The sequence below is a fragment of the Bombyx mori genome, chromosome 15 (assembly GCF_030269925.1).
Source record: "Bombyx mori chromosome 15, ASM3026992v2".
NCBI lineage: Eukaryota > Metazoa > Arthropoda > Insecta > Lepidoptera > Bombycidae > Bombyx > Bombyx mori.
This window is the reverse complement of record NC_085121.1, coordinates 17993685-18009591: the sequence shown is the minus strand read 5'-3', so window position 1 is coordinate 18009591 and position 15907 is coordinate 17993685. Positions and strand designations below refer to the sequence as shown.

Sequence of the window (15907 nt, the reverse complement as noted above, 5' to 3'; positions counted from 1 at the left end):
TCGAGGGCTGTTGTATAAGCAAGGTGTTGTTGAATTAAATTTGACTCCCAGAAAACTAAACCGACTAAAAAGAGGAAAGGTACTCACAAAATGCTTGTTATCCTGATATTGTTTGTGGTATTCTGTCCCCGGGGCACTGTTTTGGATTGCTGGAGTTTAAGACACACGGATATAACGTAGAATTTGAATAGCAAAGTTTGCGAAAACAGTATTTTAGAGTTAAATAGATATTTTAGAGTTACGCGCGCGTTGCGAAGCATCGACTCAGTTTTTTTTCTTCGCCCGCTAGGAGGCGCGTTATAATTCTTCACAAAGCCGATAGATGGCGTGGATTACAAAAAAAGAATTTTTAGTCGGTTCCTTAACAAGGGCTTTAAAATAACTTAAAATTAATTATGTTCGCGAGGGCCTTTAGTTGGTAATCATTAACATTGACAACGACATGGTCCCTGGTTTGGTTTAAGTTGTTTGATTACTGCAGCTGAGTAACAGCGACTGTTTATCGTAACGTGTAGGTACCTACTTACATTCATTACTATTAACATTCGGAAATATTTAGTGTTCCTTTTTAAAGATGAATGAATGAGTTCAATGTGTTAAATTAATACCGAAGCCATAGACAAGTAACGCAACACCGCTGTTCATTTTGAGACAAGGCACTTGTGGTCGAAGTCTTAATTTTATTGAATAAAGTCTCTCCACTCTATAAGCTGGAAGCTATGATTACTTCGCGGCAGAATTTTCATGACAGTTGTGTGTGCGGGCTTGCAATATTCCTTACCGTCACAACGAAATCAATGAGATTCAAATCGCACTCACACAAACACAAATTTCTTTTTACATTGCGCATTCATTTGATTCGGGTGTGTGAGTTTTAATGACTACGATGTTTGCGTGTGTGCATCGGTGCTCGGCTGCGACGTCGCGTCGACAGTAGGTCACGAAACAAGGTCATGCCATTTCTCTTGTAACCACGGGGAAGGGCTGTGCGTAGGCATAGAGCTGCGCGCCAGAACTACTAAATAGGGCTGTACGACATCAATACTAACATCAACTAGGAGATCTTGTGCGATCGAAAACAACCCAGAAACGATCGGATCAATTGCAAAACTTAAATTTGCGCAATTTACAAATGCGAAGGTTCTCTGATATTTAATCTGATGCAATCTGCGACAAGCTGCAGTCGAAGATCAAAATTCAATGCGTTTAAAGACGTGGATCAAAATTAATCTATATTTTTATTAATTATTTGTCCTGACTAAATGATTTAGCAACGCACAGCCTAAGTCGTTGGAGCGATAAACTTGACATTTCGGCAATCAGTTGCATTTCATGTTGCAAGCTTCCATTAAGGATAGAGTCCTCGATGTTTCAACCCCATTAAATAAGGAATGAACGATATGGATATGGAAACTCGTCATATTGAAAGTAACAAACAAAAATTTGGTTAGAAAGAAATATATAGCGATAGCGGAAACTTTACTCCTAAAAAGTTGAATTAGGGGACAAAGATTCATATTGAAATTTGGTCAATTTTGAAGAAAGTCGCATGAAGTTCAGTATTAAATCTCCACATACAAACTTTAGCAAAACATATTAAAATAATGTAAATATAGATACTGTGATGTACGTACAATACTTTCAACACAATATCCTGAAGCACGTATGCGAAGCCGGGGCGGATCGTTAGTTTATTGTAAACTTCTTAGTAGCAAGCTTCCACGTCTACTAAATTATATTATTTAATAAATAAATTACCTAACTAAAACAACGCAAAAAGATAGAATTTATTAAGACGGATTAGTTTTATTTTATTAATTTTACTGATGGTAGTACCTCTTGTGAGTCCGCACGGGTAGGTACCACTAACTCGCCTATTTCTGCCGTGAAGCAGTAATGCGTTTCGGTTTGAAGGGTGGAGCAGACGTTTTTTTTTTTTTTTTTTTTATTGCTTAGATGTGTGGACGAGCTCACAGCCCACCTGATGTTAAGTGGTTACTGGAGCCCATAGACATCTACAACGTAGACGCGCCACCCACCTTGAGATACAAGTTCTAAAGTCTCAGTATAGTTACAACGGCTACCCCACCCTTCAAACCGAAACGCATTACTGCTTCACGGCAGAAACAAGCAGGGCGGTGGTACCTATCCGCGCGGACTCACAAGAGGTCCTACCACCAGTAATTACGCAAATTATAATTTTGCGGGCTTGATTTTTATTACACGATGTTATTCCTTCACCGTGGAAGTCAATCGTGAACATTTGTTGAGTACATATTTCATTAGAAAAATTGGTACCCGCCTGCGGGATTCGAACACCGGTGCATCGCTTCAACACGAATGTACCGGACGTCTTATCCTTTAGGCCACGACGACTTCATAACTGAGTCGTACAGACTGTATACTGAGTCGCAGTTATAGACTTTAGAACTCATGTCTCAAGGTGGGTGACGGCATTTACGTTGTAAATGTCTATGAGCTCCGGCAACCACTTAACACCAGGTGGACTGTGAGCTCGTCCACTCATGTAAGTAATAAATGAAAAAAAAAAAATTCAAAATAGAGTCTACTGTCTATGCGCACAATACTACCAAAAAAAAAACAATATCAGTCAACGAGCATTACTCTGCCACCGCACCGACACTTATCTCGTAACAACCTTACACATAACACCTGTGTACCTGTATATCGTCACGGCCGTTATTTTAAAATACAATTTGGAAGGAAAAATAAAACATTCATTCCGTTTGCACACCACTGCTTGCCTCCTCTTCCTCGCCAAACATGGCGCATCTGCTGAGAGCGGGGGCCACTCCACGGGACCACTCTGATGAAATCTGAAATATTAAGTCGAAGTATCAATTTAATGTTGTACAGATTAGCCTACCTTCCAAACTGTATAAAATATTGTCCGTTGAACAATAGAAACAAAATAAACAAATAATGTTGCCCACTGAGTTTCTAGATTCTACGAAGCACTGCTCTTGCCAGGGCTAGTGTTGGCAACGCCTCCAGGCTAGATCTCAGAGTGCTCACCTACTCGTTAGGTTACGCTAGCATAGCCTCTCAAGGCTTCCAGCTTAGGGCGACAAAAAAAAGAATTTAAGTAAAATCCAGCTGAAGTCTAAATTGTGTTCATTATCTAATTTATGTATATACAATACAATATTTTATTATTGACACTCTGTAATAAGCATAAGTTTTATGCTGTACCCCTAATAATGCAAAAATCCTCCAGAAACGGTAATCGCCGGGTGAACTCTGGACTTTTAATCATAATAGAACACTGAAAAATTCAGCGGGCAGTCTACCCGCATATACCTACGTGAAAGGGCATTGACACGGCGCGTGTGATGTTATATTGAATCATTTAAAAAGATGACAAATGCTTTATTGTTTCTCATCTTGCCAGAAATCTGAGCTTTGTGTTCACATTTCCCTTACGCCTTCTGTAATATACCTACCTAACAGCGACTCAATCAACATGAACAAGCCATAAAAGCATAAAAGCACCCGATCGTTATGAAACTAAATAAGCTAACTGCATTAATATTTGTCTGTTAATTATATGGTAATTAATGCTTGAACACGCATCTGTGTGGGTGTGCCTAATTAAGATTTTGACCCCGATATTAAGCTTTTAACGTAGTCGTGATGAATGACGACTTCTATGAGTGAATTTTGATGATTTACTTCTGTCTATGTCTGCCGTTAATTCTTATTCTTACGTTTTCACTTAGTATAAGAGTTATTACAACAAGCTTGAGACTATATCTACGTTTATATTATGTTCTTAGAACCAAAAGTGTACAACATGTAATTTTTACTGGTGGCAGAGCGTCTTGTGAGTTTGCACGGTTAGGTACATAAGTGCCGCCACCCTGCCTATTTCTGGCGTGAATTAGTAATGCGTTTCGGTTTGAAGGGTGGGGCAGCCGTTGTACTGTAAAAACTGAGACCTTTGAACTCATGTCTCGAGGTGGGTGGCTGCATTTACGTCGTAGGTGTCTATGGGCTCCCGTAACCACTTAACACTAGGTGGGCCGTGAGTTTGTCCATCCATCTCAGCAATAAAACATTTAAAAAAATACGAGAAGCTTAGTACAAGATGCGTCTAATGTTCTTACAATAGTGTACATATCGTACCGCGTGCAGTCTTAGCGGCTACTAATCCTCCGGTTATCCGGTCCTACTGAGGTCCGGTTTGTTCTGTATTACAACGGTTGTACGATACAATTGAGTATGGCCTAGAATTGAGCTCTGTTTCATGGTGGAGGTGCGCGAATCCAAATAATTTATTTAAATTTATTTGATGTCAAAAGTAATCTACTAAATCTACCACGGCTTTCCAAAAGAAGCTACAGTTTTGAGAGTCCGTGAGCCCGGAAAACAAATCCAGCGGTTTGTTTTACCATTTGTCATTTTAATCATCATTCGATTTTAGAGAATACAACATAAATTATCTAATAATTCAAGTGGTGAGGTCTTTGTTCCGGTAACCCCTTAACACCAGGTGAGTTGAGAGCTCGTAACAGTCTCTCCGAGATACTGCTACTGCCTTCCCACAGTAATATCGTTAATTTCCAATTGAACTTCTTCTCCTCCTTCCCATACTTTTTTATTGAATAGATTTTGGTATGAAATAGCAAAGATCGTTCTCACTTTGCGCAACACCTGGTGCCAGGAATCACCCGTTTTACATTAAAGGTCAGTTTGCTTAGTACCTACGAGTTTTTTAACGCTCTCGATAGCGTAAAAGTTAACTCAAATATGTATGCAGTTGGACCAGCGCCCCTAGCGGCAAACGTAGGCAAACGTTCCAAGTACATACACATTTGAGTTAACTTTTACGCTATCGAGAACGTTAAAAAACTCGCATTACAGTACTTATGTCATAGACTCCGTTGCGAAGCTGTGCCTCGCCTGCCAGTCCAAGGTATTAAGTACGATAAAAGTGTACATCAATAATGATATTATAGCACGGTATTTTCCTCTCGGACATTACACAGATGCGCATAATCTCCCGCCTCGAACAACCTACTTCCGCGACACAGATTCGAAGAACAACCGCCATGGAACCTACATTAGCCGCATATTTTGGGCACACTACTGTCAAAATAATTTTAATCTTATTGCTTACGACTTAAAGTTGAATGTTATGTGGTAAATAGTGGCGTATTGTAAATTGAAACGTTTGCAATTGTAACAAAGTTGAAATTTAAATGAGATTAAACTCAAGATTGCATCAAATGTTTGTTGGTTTTGTACGAATTTTTCAATGAAACGTATTTAAGTTACGTTTAAAAATAATTTTGATCTCTACCGTGAAGTGATAAAGCGTTTTTTCAGATGCGTTTCCCCGCGGTTTGTTTGTACAGAATTAGAATTACCAAGGTGTATTGAGAGCTCGATTGTGAGAAATGACACTTTTACTATCTTTTGTAATATTTTTAATCGTCATTTTGTTATGGCGACAACTGTTCAAACATTTTCAATTAATCAATCTGTAAATAAGATGCTGTGTTGAGTTTTAATTATTGTGGTAATTATTATACTTATGTACTTAGGGTTGGCTATGTTCAGTTGTTCACTCATAGCTTTTGAGCTATTCTCACGTCATTATGGATCCTCCAGATCCATTAACTGTGCTTTTAAGTACCTCAAGTATCTGTCACCGTACTCGCAGAACCCGTCGCTTGCGACGAAGGGCTTGGCGAGTAAATTAACCTATAGACACAGCTCACTGAGTTTCCCGTCGGATCTTTTCAGTGGGTCGCAGTTTCAAACCGGTGGTAGATTCTGCGAAGCACGGCTCTTACTAGAGTTCGTGTTAGCAACAACGTCAGGTTTGAGCCCAGTGAGCTCACCTACTCGCCCGGTTACGCTGACTTAGCCTCTCAAAGCTATCATCAGCTTAGGTAGAAAAAAAAATTTAATATACCATGTGATCTCCGATTGTGCATTACGTCGTATTGCAATTGAACGCGAATGCGTGCCGTGCGATATTTGTGTAGCTACCGCAGAGGTTACAAGTTGTATGTCCTCACTAGCTACACTCCCGGTTTGAGCCCCGAGAGCTCACCTACACGCTAAGGTGCCTAACGCTGATACAGCCTCTCAAGGCTATCAACATAGGTAGGATAAAAAAGAGCTATTTGTAGTATTGCTGTAAACTCTAATATGATTGGACTATCCGCATGTCAAGGGTGCACCTCCCGGCCGAACCCATGATCGCCCCCCTGTATCCGTGAAGTTGGATATGTTCTGGGTCATCAGGGTACCTACTATCAAAACCAAAATAAATAAATTACTACGTCCTAATATTTTTCATGTCTTTGACTAATATTATCCGGATTTCGAAGTCCGATTTTAGTTTTATGTAGAAAATTCCGAATGAAGAAAATGTCCCTACTAAAAATCCAATAATTCGAACCCTTAAAAGGACTTAAAATACAAATTGGTAATTTCGTATAATTTGAACAGGTAGGTCCTGTTCAAGCATCATTGAGTGAAATCAGAAAAAAAACAAGATTAAAAGGATAAAATATTGCTGGAATCATTTAGCCACTACTCGCCAAGTGTCGTACTGACCGTCTGAGGCACCCGCGACGACGACTAAGCTTATCGACTAGGGTAAATAAAAAGAAGCTTTTTATATTTTTATTTATTAATTAAATAACCCAAAAAGACACCAACCACCTAAATAAAAGCCACAAGAAGAAATGATAAAGATTAGAATGAAAAAATCAACAAGAAAAATATCATCTGTCAGCTCTAGAAGAGACTTATTCAATACCTATCTAAATTATAACAACACATAGGACTTATTACATTTCAGTAAAAATATTGTCAAAAAATTAATATTGATTGTAAGAAATGTTGCAAACAAAATGGCGTTCGAGTTTTTAAAAGTCAAAATTCACGCAAATATTTATGACAAATAAGTTTAAACTATTTATTAATAATAATTATCAACTTATTCATGATGTCAGCATTGCGAATAGCGCCATCTGTTAGCAAATTGTGAAACTATCATTGGATTTGATTGTACTCATTCATATTTCAATGTACTCAGCATTGAAAGTATTAAAATGTTTTATATTTTGTTTTAATAATGCATTCTATGATTATATTAATATGCAGCCTGTAGTGAAACTACCTTTTCTAATAAAATTAATGAAATTCAACAAAAATATATTTTAGTCAAAACTAAAAAAAATCGAATCAAATAATACAAATGCTTCATAGCATTAAAACACACGATTTGTGTTGCAGACAACAAAGGTCAGTCAAGTAAATATAGTATAGCGCCATCTAGCGGACACCGCGGTCTGTCCGTTATCAGGACTGTTATTTATTCAATAGCATTAAGTTATGTCATTAAATAAATCGATTGAATTTGTTTTTTAATTTAGAGCATCAATTTCTGTTCCAGGGCAGCCCAAAGCGGATCCAGGGGCGCGGAGTCGAAGGCACCGTACAGTCTGGTGTCGCGCGCGGCGGAGGGCGGGCGCTCGCCGAACGTCACGTACTCGGGGCCCGCGGGCAGCAGCGCGGCCTGGCGGCGCCGACTCGACGCCGAGCGGACGCTCCGCATCATGGCGGCCGACTTGATGCGCTCTAGAAGCGTGCGATAAGGGTGAGGCGTATTTATCGGAACAGTCGGTTTACTGACGATAGTTGAACGTGACAACGTCATAAGAAAATACTGATGGAATGGTTTCATTTTTCAATTATAGCAATTATCGTTGCTATAAACAATTGACACCACATTCACTTTTCACTGAACTTCATACTTGACGAAAACATGTAAATGTATTATTGTATAGCAGCTGTCCACGCGGATGCATCGCTCACTCAAGCAGGAGAGAGACAGATGTCGAACGCTGCCGAACGCGGAGGCCGATTGTGCCTCTTTGTCGCTCGTTGCGCGCTCTCGCTTGCACTTCAAGCCTTAAATGGAACGCCTCAGAGCGAGGTAACGCCGCATGAGTCATGTTTTTTCGTGCGTGCAGCCGGCTCCATCGAATTATAAGACGTTGTCACGTCAAAACTTGGAACTGTTGTCTATAGACAGAAACAGCTGTTCCACAATACCTATTCCATATATTGCGTTGTTTCGTTCCACAGTAAGCAGCCGGAAACGAAACGGTTTGGAACAAGCTCTTTTCCCTTTTCACGTACAAAAATAGAAAAAGATAGCTTATACATCCTGTTCCCAAACAGTTTGCTCTTAACATGCTCTTTTATCATTCCACTTATTGTAATAGAGAAAGATATCAAAAACATTAACATGCATGCACATCATGGCAAACCTAGGCCGTTTTCCAATTACAGCACAAGAGCGCATTGTGCGGCATAATGCTCAACTAAGCTTCAGCATAATTCGGCATTGTGCGTCACTGAGTCGCATTATGCTCTGTGATTGGAAAACTACCATTAAGTAATGGTTAATGCCGCCTAATGCGCTCTTGTGCTGTAATTGGAAAACGGCCCTAGTTTCATATATTATTAATATTAATAAATCAAGTTGTTAGTCCTATGGCTGAGAAAGCATGAGGGATTGGAAGGAAGGAAGGAGTGCGTGGGGCGGGTGCGCGGGGGGCAGGTGTGCGGGGCGAGTGCGCGGGGGGCGCTTGTGTGCGGGGCGGGTGCGGCACGTACCGTCTCGTGTGGCGCGGGGGCAGTACTTGGCAGTGTGCGCGGCGTCCCCGCGGGCCCCGCAGCGCGCGCACACGAAGGCGCGCAGCACGGGGCAGGCCACGCGGCCGGCGGCGTCGCGCAGCGCATGCGAGCGGTAGTACGCCGCGCGCTCGCCGTTGTTCTTGCAGAACCGGCACTCCTGCGCACACATCCAGGACTTAACTTCCGAGCTTACGAAACTGTTCACGGAAACATTGCACGAAGGCGTACTTCATTCGTCCTGGTCGCGTCGTCTCCCCGGATTCTCTCCAGCTTCCTCAGCAGGGTGTAGAGCACGGCGTCCGGCAGCGAGCTCAACACCCGCAGCTGCTCCTCGGTGGGCTGCACTTGGCTGGCGGCAGGAGGTGTCAGGGTCTCTGAGTGACGAAAAATAATACATACTCTTTACAAAAACAAGCTAATACAAAAGAAATAATATTATATTGCGAGAAGTACATATCTTGCTTTAATATTTAGAATTTACAAAATCATTATTACTATCACCATCATCAGCCTAGTCGTCCATTACTGAACACACGCCTCTACCAATTTGCACCACATATCTGATTTAAGTACCAGTCTAGATGATTAATTCTCTATTTGTCGTGAAGGTGTTGTGGTTTAACTAAGACGTGGAACGAACTCGGTAGTTCGGTCTCAGGGGATGTTGGCTCGCGGCCGCCCGAGCGCACCCGTAAGAGGTCCTACAGCTTCAAGGTAGCTTCATAAGTCGAGTGGGCCAGACGGCATCCCTGCAGTGGTTCTGAAAACGTGCGCCCCTGAGCTGACGCCTGCGCTAACGCGTTTGTATCGCCTCTCTTATTGCACTAACAGGGTTCCGTCTTCATGGAAGACCGCCCACGTCCACCCTATCCCCAAGAAGGGACCCATCGAGTTATAGGCCTATCGTGATAACTTCCTTGCTTTCCAAAGTGATGGAGCGAATAATAAATATATAACTCCTGAAGTATCTGGAGGATCGCCAGCTGATCAGTGACCGACAGTATGGTTTCCGTCACGGTCGCTCAGCTGGCGATCTTCTTGTATACCTTACTCACAGGTGGGCTGAAGCCTTGGAGAGCAAGGACGAGGCTCTTGCTGTGAGCCTTGACATCGCGAAGGCCTTCGACAGGGTCTGGCATAGGGCACTTCTATCGAAGTTACCATCTTACGGAATCCCCGAGGGTCTCTGCAAGTGGATCGCTAGCTTTTTGGATGGGCGGAGCATCACAGTCGTTGTAGACGGTGACTGCTCTGATACCATGACCATTAACGCTGGCGTTCCACAAGGTTCGGTGCTCTCCCCCACGCTTTTCATCCTGTATATCAATGACATGCTGTCTATTGACGGCATGCATTGCTATGCGGATGACAGCACGGGGGATGCGCGATATATCGGCCATCAGTCTCTCTCGGAGCATGGTGCAGGAGAGACGATCAAAGTTTGTGTCTGAAGTGGAGAACTCTCTGGGGCGAGTCTCCGAATGGGGTGAATTGAACTTGGTTCAATTCAACCCGTTAAAGACACAAGTTTGCGCATTCACTGCGAAGAAGGACCCCTTTATCATGGCGCCGCAATTCCAAGGAGTATCCCTGCAACTTTCCGAGAGTATCGGGATACTTGGGGTCGACATTTCGAGCGATGTCCAATTTCGGAGTCATTTGGAAGGCAAAGCCAAGTTGGCGTCCAAAATGCTGGGAGTTCTCAACAGAGCGAAGCGGTACTTCACGCCTGGACAAAGACTTTTGCTCTATAAAGCACAAGTCCGGCCTCGCGTGGAGTACTGCTCCCATCTCTGGGCTGGGTTCCCAAATACCAGCTTCTTCCATTTGACTCCATACAGAAGAGAGCCGTTCGGATTGTCGATAATCCCATTCTCACGGATCGTTTGGAGCCCCTGGGTCTGCGGAGGGACTTCGGTTCCCTCTGTATTTTGTACCGCATGTTCCATGGGGAGTGCTCTGAGGAATTGTTCGAGATGATACCAACATCTCGTTTTTACCATCGCACCGCCCGCCACCGGAGTAGAGTTCATCCATACTACCTGGAGCCACTGCGGTCATCTACAGTGCGTTTCCAGAGATCTTTTTTGCCACGTACCATCCGGCTATGGAATGAGCTCCCCTCCACGGTGTTTCCCGAGCGCTATGACATGTCCTTCTTCAAACGAGGCTTGTGGAGAGTATTAAGCGGTAGGCAGCGGCTTGGCTCTGCCCCTGGCATTGCTGAAGTCCATGGGCGACGGTAACCACTCACCATCAGGTGGGCCGTATGCTCGTCTGCCTACAGAGGCAATAAAAAAAAAAAGCTGCTTCACAAATACGAAGAATGCGCGATCCGGCGAGATACTAAGCGGGCTGTTGCTAGGCCAAGTGTCGCTTCGAGCTCGGCACGCACTGTGACCCTTGTTTTGACTGCCGGTGGCGCCCCGCCACACGCAGACTGTGTGAGGACGTGTTTAGTTCAATCCACTACCACTACTATTACTACTACTACTACTACTACTATATCGTTCCCTCACTACTGAGGATCGCGACCACATGTGACGCTCTTCCACTGTGTTCGATCATGGGTGGCATGGACCGCATGGTATAGACTACCACCAAGTGCTTCTCTTGCTAGATCTGACCATCTGGCCGGTGTTCTGCCCACGGCGCGCTTGCCGTCTATGTGAAGCTTCTCTAAATCATGTCTGGGAGACCGCATGATGTGTCCCAAAAACTCATAACACGTTCCCGGCAGATGGAAGAGAGCCTTTTTTGGATGTTTAGTTGCCTTAGAATGGACTCGTTTGTTCTCATGTTTAGTTCAATAAACACACATAGGTTTTATAAAAAAAAAACTACCGATATTGTCGGGACATTAAAAAGACCAAAATTTCCACTTGGACTCACCATTGCGCACAGGAGGGCTGCTCAGACCGGAAGTCCAGTGAGAGCCCGGGAGCGGTACCTTGGGAGACCGCTCGGGGGCTGGCCACGACACCTGCCTGGAGTACGTGTTCCATTGGGTCGATGTATCTGCAACTAAAATCAACGGATTATACTGTAAGACAGAAATTATATTCGTGCTTATGTTGACCTGGTTTTAAGTGTTTCACTTACCACAACACATAGATATTACAAAATGAATGCCGCCGCCCACATTAAGATACGAAGTGAAGTTTCTATTGTATGGCTTTACAGCTGTACCCTTCGAAACGACGCTTCCTTCAGATATAAGTGGTACCAACTTGTGAGGGCTTACAACTTGCATTCACGATTTGCAACGCGACCTTTTTTTTACCTATGCTGATAGCGATAGCCTTACGGGACTCAAACCGGGAGTGTTGCTAACACTGGCCCTAGCAAGAACAGTGCTTCGCAGAATCTACCACCGGGTCGGAAACGCGACCTACTGAGAAGATCCGGCGAGATACTCAGTGGGCTGTGTCTGTGGGTTAAACGCGACCTAATACACAATCGGAGACCACATCGAATATTTAAAATGAAAACACAATTACGTTGTTTATAGTGTGCCATTCACGCAGGTATGAGGTCGATGTGTCAGTTTTATTGGACTAAAGGCTAACTACGATGATAGCTCCAAATCGCAGGGCATCAGTGACGATCAACATTTCTTTATTGTTTAGTTGGGTGGACGAACTCACATCCCACCTGGTGTTAAGTGGTTACTGGAGCCCATAGACATTTACAACAAAAATGCGCCACCCACCTTGAGATATAAGTTCTAAAGTATCAAGTATAGTTACAACGGCTGCCCCACCCTTCAAACCGAAACGCAATACTGCTTGACGGCAAAAATAGGCAGGGTGGTGGTTACCTACCCGCGCGGACTCAGAAGAGGTCCTGCCACCAGTAAAATGTTTTCATATTACAGTCGGCACAAACCTGCTCGCGCGCTCCAGATGTTGTCCTCGTCGGGATTGTACGGAGAATCCAAGCCGTTCAGTCTGAACTCCTTCATCGCGTCATCCAGAGAGCATTTACCGATCATCACTGCGTCAAACAGTACTCAAAATGTTAAATAAATCAAAATGTTTAAACTCAATCAGGTATCAACGTGCACTTATAATAAGTCAAGAATTTGTAAGATATTCATAACGCGGCTTTACCGCTGAGAAGAATCCATGAGAAACATAGGGCTTGCTCTTTTCTATTATAATATACAAGCTGTTCCCGCGGCTTCGCCCACGAGGTCAAGAATAAATGTTTCACGAATAACACTTTTTCATAATGTTAGTAAGAATATATACCTACACTGCACACTGAGTTATAGTATCAGGATGACGTAAATTATTAAATAAACCAAAAAAGCCGAGTGAATTGAAATACTAAATGATCCAAATAATATTATGTATATTTACTTAGATATATTATGTAGATCTTAAATGTTGGTAAAACGATTGCTATTGGAAGGAAATATTAAATTCACAGCTCACGGCTCACTCGGTGTTACATACCCACCTCAGTACACAGCATGGTCGAATTCCAATTGTACAATAAAAGCTCCTTATTCGCGTTATCATGCTACCCAATTCCTATATTCGCGGCTAAAGATGGCTTTATTCGCGTTTTAATCAGTTCATTAGTACATACTCGTTAATAAAAGGGCTTCTAATATGTACATAGATATCCAACCGATGTCCTTAGTTGAAGCGTTTTCAAATTGACCAATACAAAAGTAAAAAGTATACCTTATTATCGCTGTGGCTCAAATATAATTGATAAATGATATCACCGCTGTCGTGGTTCCGGCTTTGACAAAAGCCGCCTTCGCCGCGGTCAGCGTATTTAAGAATGTAAACAAACAGATGAAAACAAAACTTCAATGCATAAAGTATAATTTTAAATGCGGCCACATGAGACTCCTTTAGCAAGAGCCGCTATGCATGTTTTATTGTTTCACCTTTACCATTCCCTATTCACGGTTCCGGTACTCGCGGCATATTTACGAAGCATATATCCCGCGAATAAAGAGCTTTTATTGTATTTTATAGCGACTGGCCTATTCTTTAAGCCGGTATTCATGCCAGCTTCGCGGCAGAAATAGACGTGTTGGTGGTCAGTATCCGTACGGGCTTACAATACTTACGACATCAATACAACTCACTCATATAATCATTAACAAATGGCGCACTAAGCTAAGACTTTTCCGATTCTATTTGTAATCTAGTTTGTTTACTTAGGTTAAGCAATTTCGATGTGTGATACTTATTAATAATAATTTTGAATGATGTAGGTACTCACGATTGGCAATGCTGGATGACTTGGTGGCATTCCAATCGGAAGACAGATTTGAACGAAGTGGAATATCTTGGCTTAACGAAGACTAGAAAAGACAATGGTTAATTATAGCTTACCGTAGCCTAAACCACTATAGTATCAGAAATATTAATTGCCACAAGAGCACAGATAAATTAACCTGTCTCAATGTTTACTTGCAGACAAGAATTGAATATCGCGTACCTACTAAGTTGGTCTTTGTAGACCTGAAAGTTATTATTACACTGTATTATTGTTATATTTAAAATAAATGTTAAGGTGTGTGTTGCGTCACTGGCCGTCTTGAGTATCACTTGTCCCCATACGCGCTAACACAACAATTATGCAATTCGGTTTGGTTGACTTTAGAGTGCCAGATTTAAGTTGAGATGACCGACAAATCAAAACTCAATTTTTTTTTATTGCCCTTGTAGGCAGACGAGCATACGTCCCACCTGATGGTGAGTGGTTACCGTCGCCCATGAACTTCAGCAATGCCAGGGGCAGAGCCAAGCCGCTGCCTACCGCTTAATACTCTCCACAAGCCTCGTTTGAAGAAGGACATGTCATAGCGCTCGGGAAACACCGTGGAGGGGAGCTCATTCCATAGCCGGATGGTACGTGGCAAAAAAGATATCTGGAAACGCACTGTGGATGACCGCAGTGGCTCCAGGTAGTGTGGATAAACTCTACTCCGGTGGCGGGCGGTGCGATGGTAAAAACGAGATGCCGGTAACATCTCGAACAATTCCTCAGAGCACTCCCCATGGAACATACGGTACAAAATACAGAGGGAAACGAAGTCTCTCCGCAGACCCAGAGGTTCCAAACGATCCGTGAGAATGGGATTATCGACAATCCGAACGGCCCTCCTCTGTATGGAGTCAAATGGAAGAAGCTGGTATTTGGGAGCCCCGGCCCAGAGATGGGAGCAGTACTTCACGCGAGGCTGGACTTGTGCTTTATAAAGCAAAAGCCTTTGTCCAGGCGTGAAGTACCGCTTCGCTCTGTTTGGAAGTCTTACATTATTTATAATTGTACTTTAATTCCCTCCCCCTCAGAGTAGAATGAAAACACCCTTTCCGTATAAATGCCTCTATATAAATATGAATAAAAGTATACAGCTAAATGAAAATTATAAAGCCGTGTCTTGGTACCTAAAAATCGTAATATTTTTTGATTCAAATTAAAAGTTTCAATGTCTTTTAAAGAACTATCTGCAAATTAAATGAGATGTAAACACTTACTAGGAAAAAGTCATGGATCGTGTAATTCCTTTATTAATGATATTATGAATTACCAATAGAAGAAATATGGTGAAAAACAAAACAAGCCTTAATATAACAAAAAAATAAAATCGAAATTTACTTATGTAGGTACATACAAAAATAATGCGTTTCATTTTATCCTCGTTAGTATTGCGTATTGGCAATGTCATTCGGTCTCAAGGTTATCTGGGATATGTGAGAGATTTTGTATGCGTAAACACATTATATTTTGTTTACCCTCCAATCGATTTAAATTAATGCGAACCAAATATAAACTTATAATGTACCTACCCAATTGTAATACATGTATCTATGTTGTGTGTTACCACAATCCATTATAATAATTCGATGAGACATTTTATATCAGGCATTAACAATTTCCCAGCCACTGACATTGGTATCGCAAAATATATGTACCTACCGAATAATTATAAACAGTAGCGAAACTCACCGAATCCACCGAGCTCCCACTTCCGTAATCACTATAATTGTAATATTTCATGCTTGTATACGTAATTTTGTTTAAGTTATGAATTAAGTTCCCGAATGTTCCAGAGCAGAATCACACCATCGCACGCGACAAGAACACAAGCGGGAATAGAAACAAATAACAATTGTTGATTGAAATGCGACGCTCGAGGCGCGTTTAGTTACTGCTTTTACTTGTTGCCAACGTAACAAAGGAAGCGGTC

The 15907-nt window shown here is 42.2% G+C and overlaps 1 protein-coding gene across 4 annotated transcripts; it reads right to left on the bottom strand.

The window, feature by feature from the left end:
• Positions 1 to 6649: 6649 nt before the first annotated feature.
• Nanoso (zinc finger protein NANOS-O) lies at positions 6650 to 15907 on the bottom strand. 4 transcript variants are annotated; one of them, XM_012688891.4, is made up of 7 exons: positions 15667 to 15903; positions 13933 to 14014; positions 12574 to 12681; positions 11578 to 11709; positions 8914 to 9059; positions 8665 to 8842; positions 6650 to 7620 (listed from the first exon to the last, which is right to left on the bottom strand). In XM_012688891.4, the coding sequence occupies exons 1-7, from the start codon at positions 15715 to 15717 to the stop codon at positions 7412 to 7414; spliced, it is 906 nt and encodes a 301-aa protein (XP_012544345.1). In that variant the 5' UTR covers positions 15718 to 15903; the 3' UTR covers positions 6650 to 7411. The 4 variants fall into 4 exon arrangements, with proteins under 4 accessions (XP_012544345.1, NP_001093314.1, XP_062528226.1 ...); NM_001099844.1 differs by having other exon boundaries at positions 13933 to 14015; positions 15667 to 15871; XM_062672242.1 differs by lacking the exon at positions 15667 to 15903 and adding an exon at positions 15195 to 15421.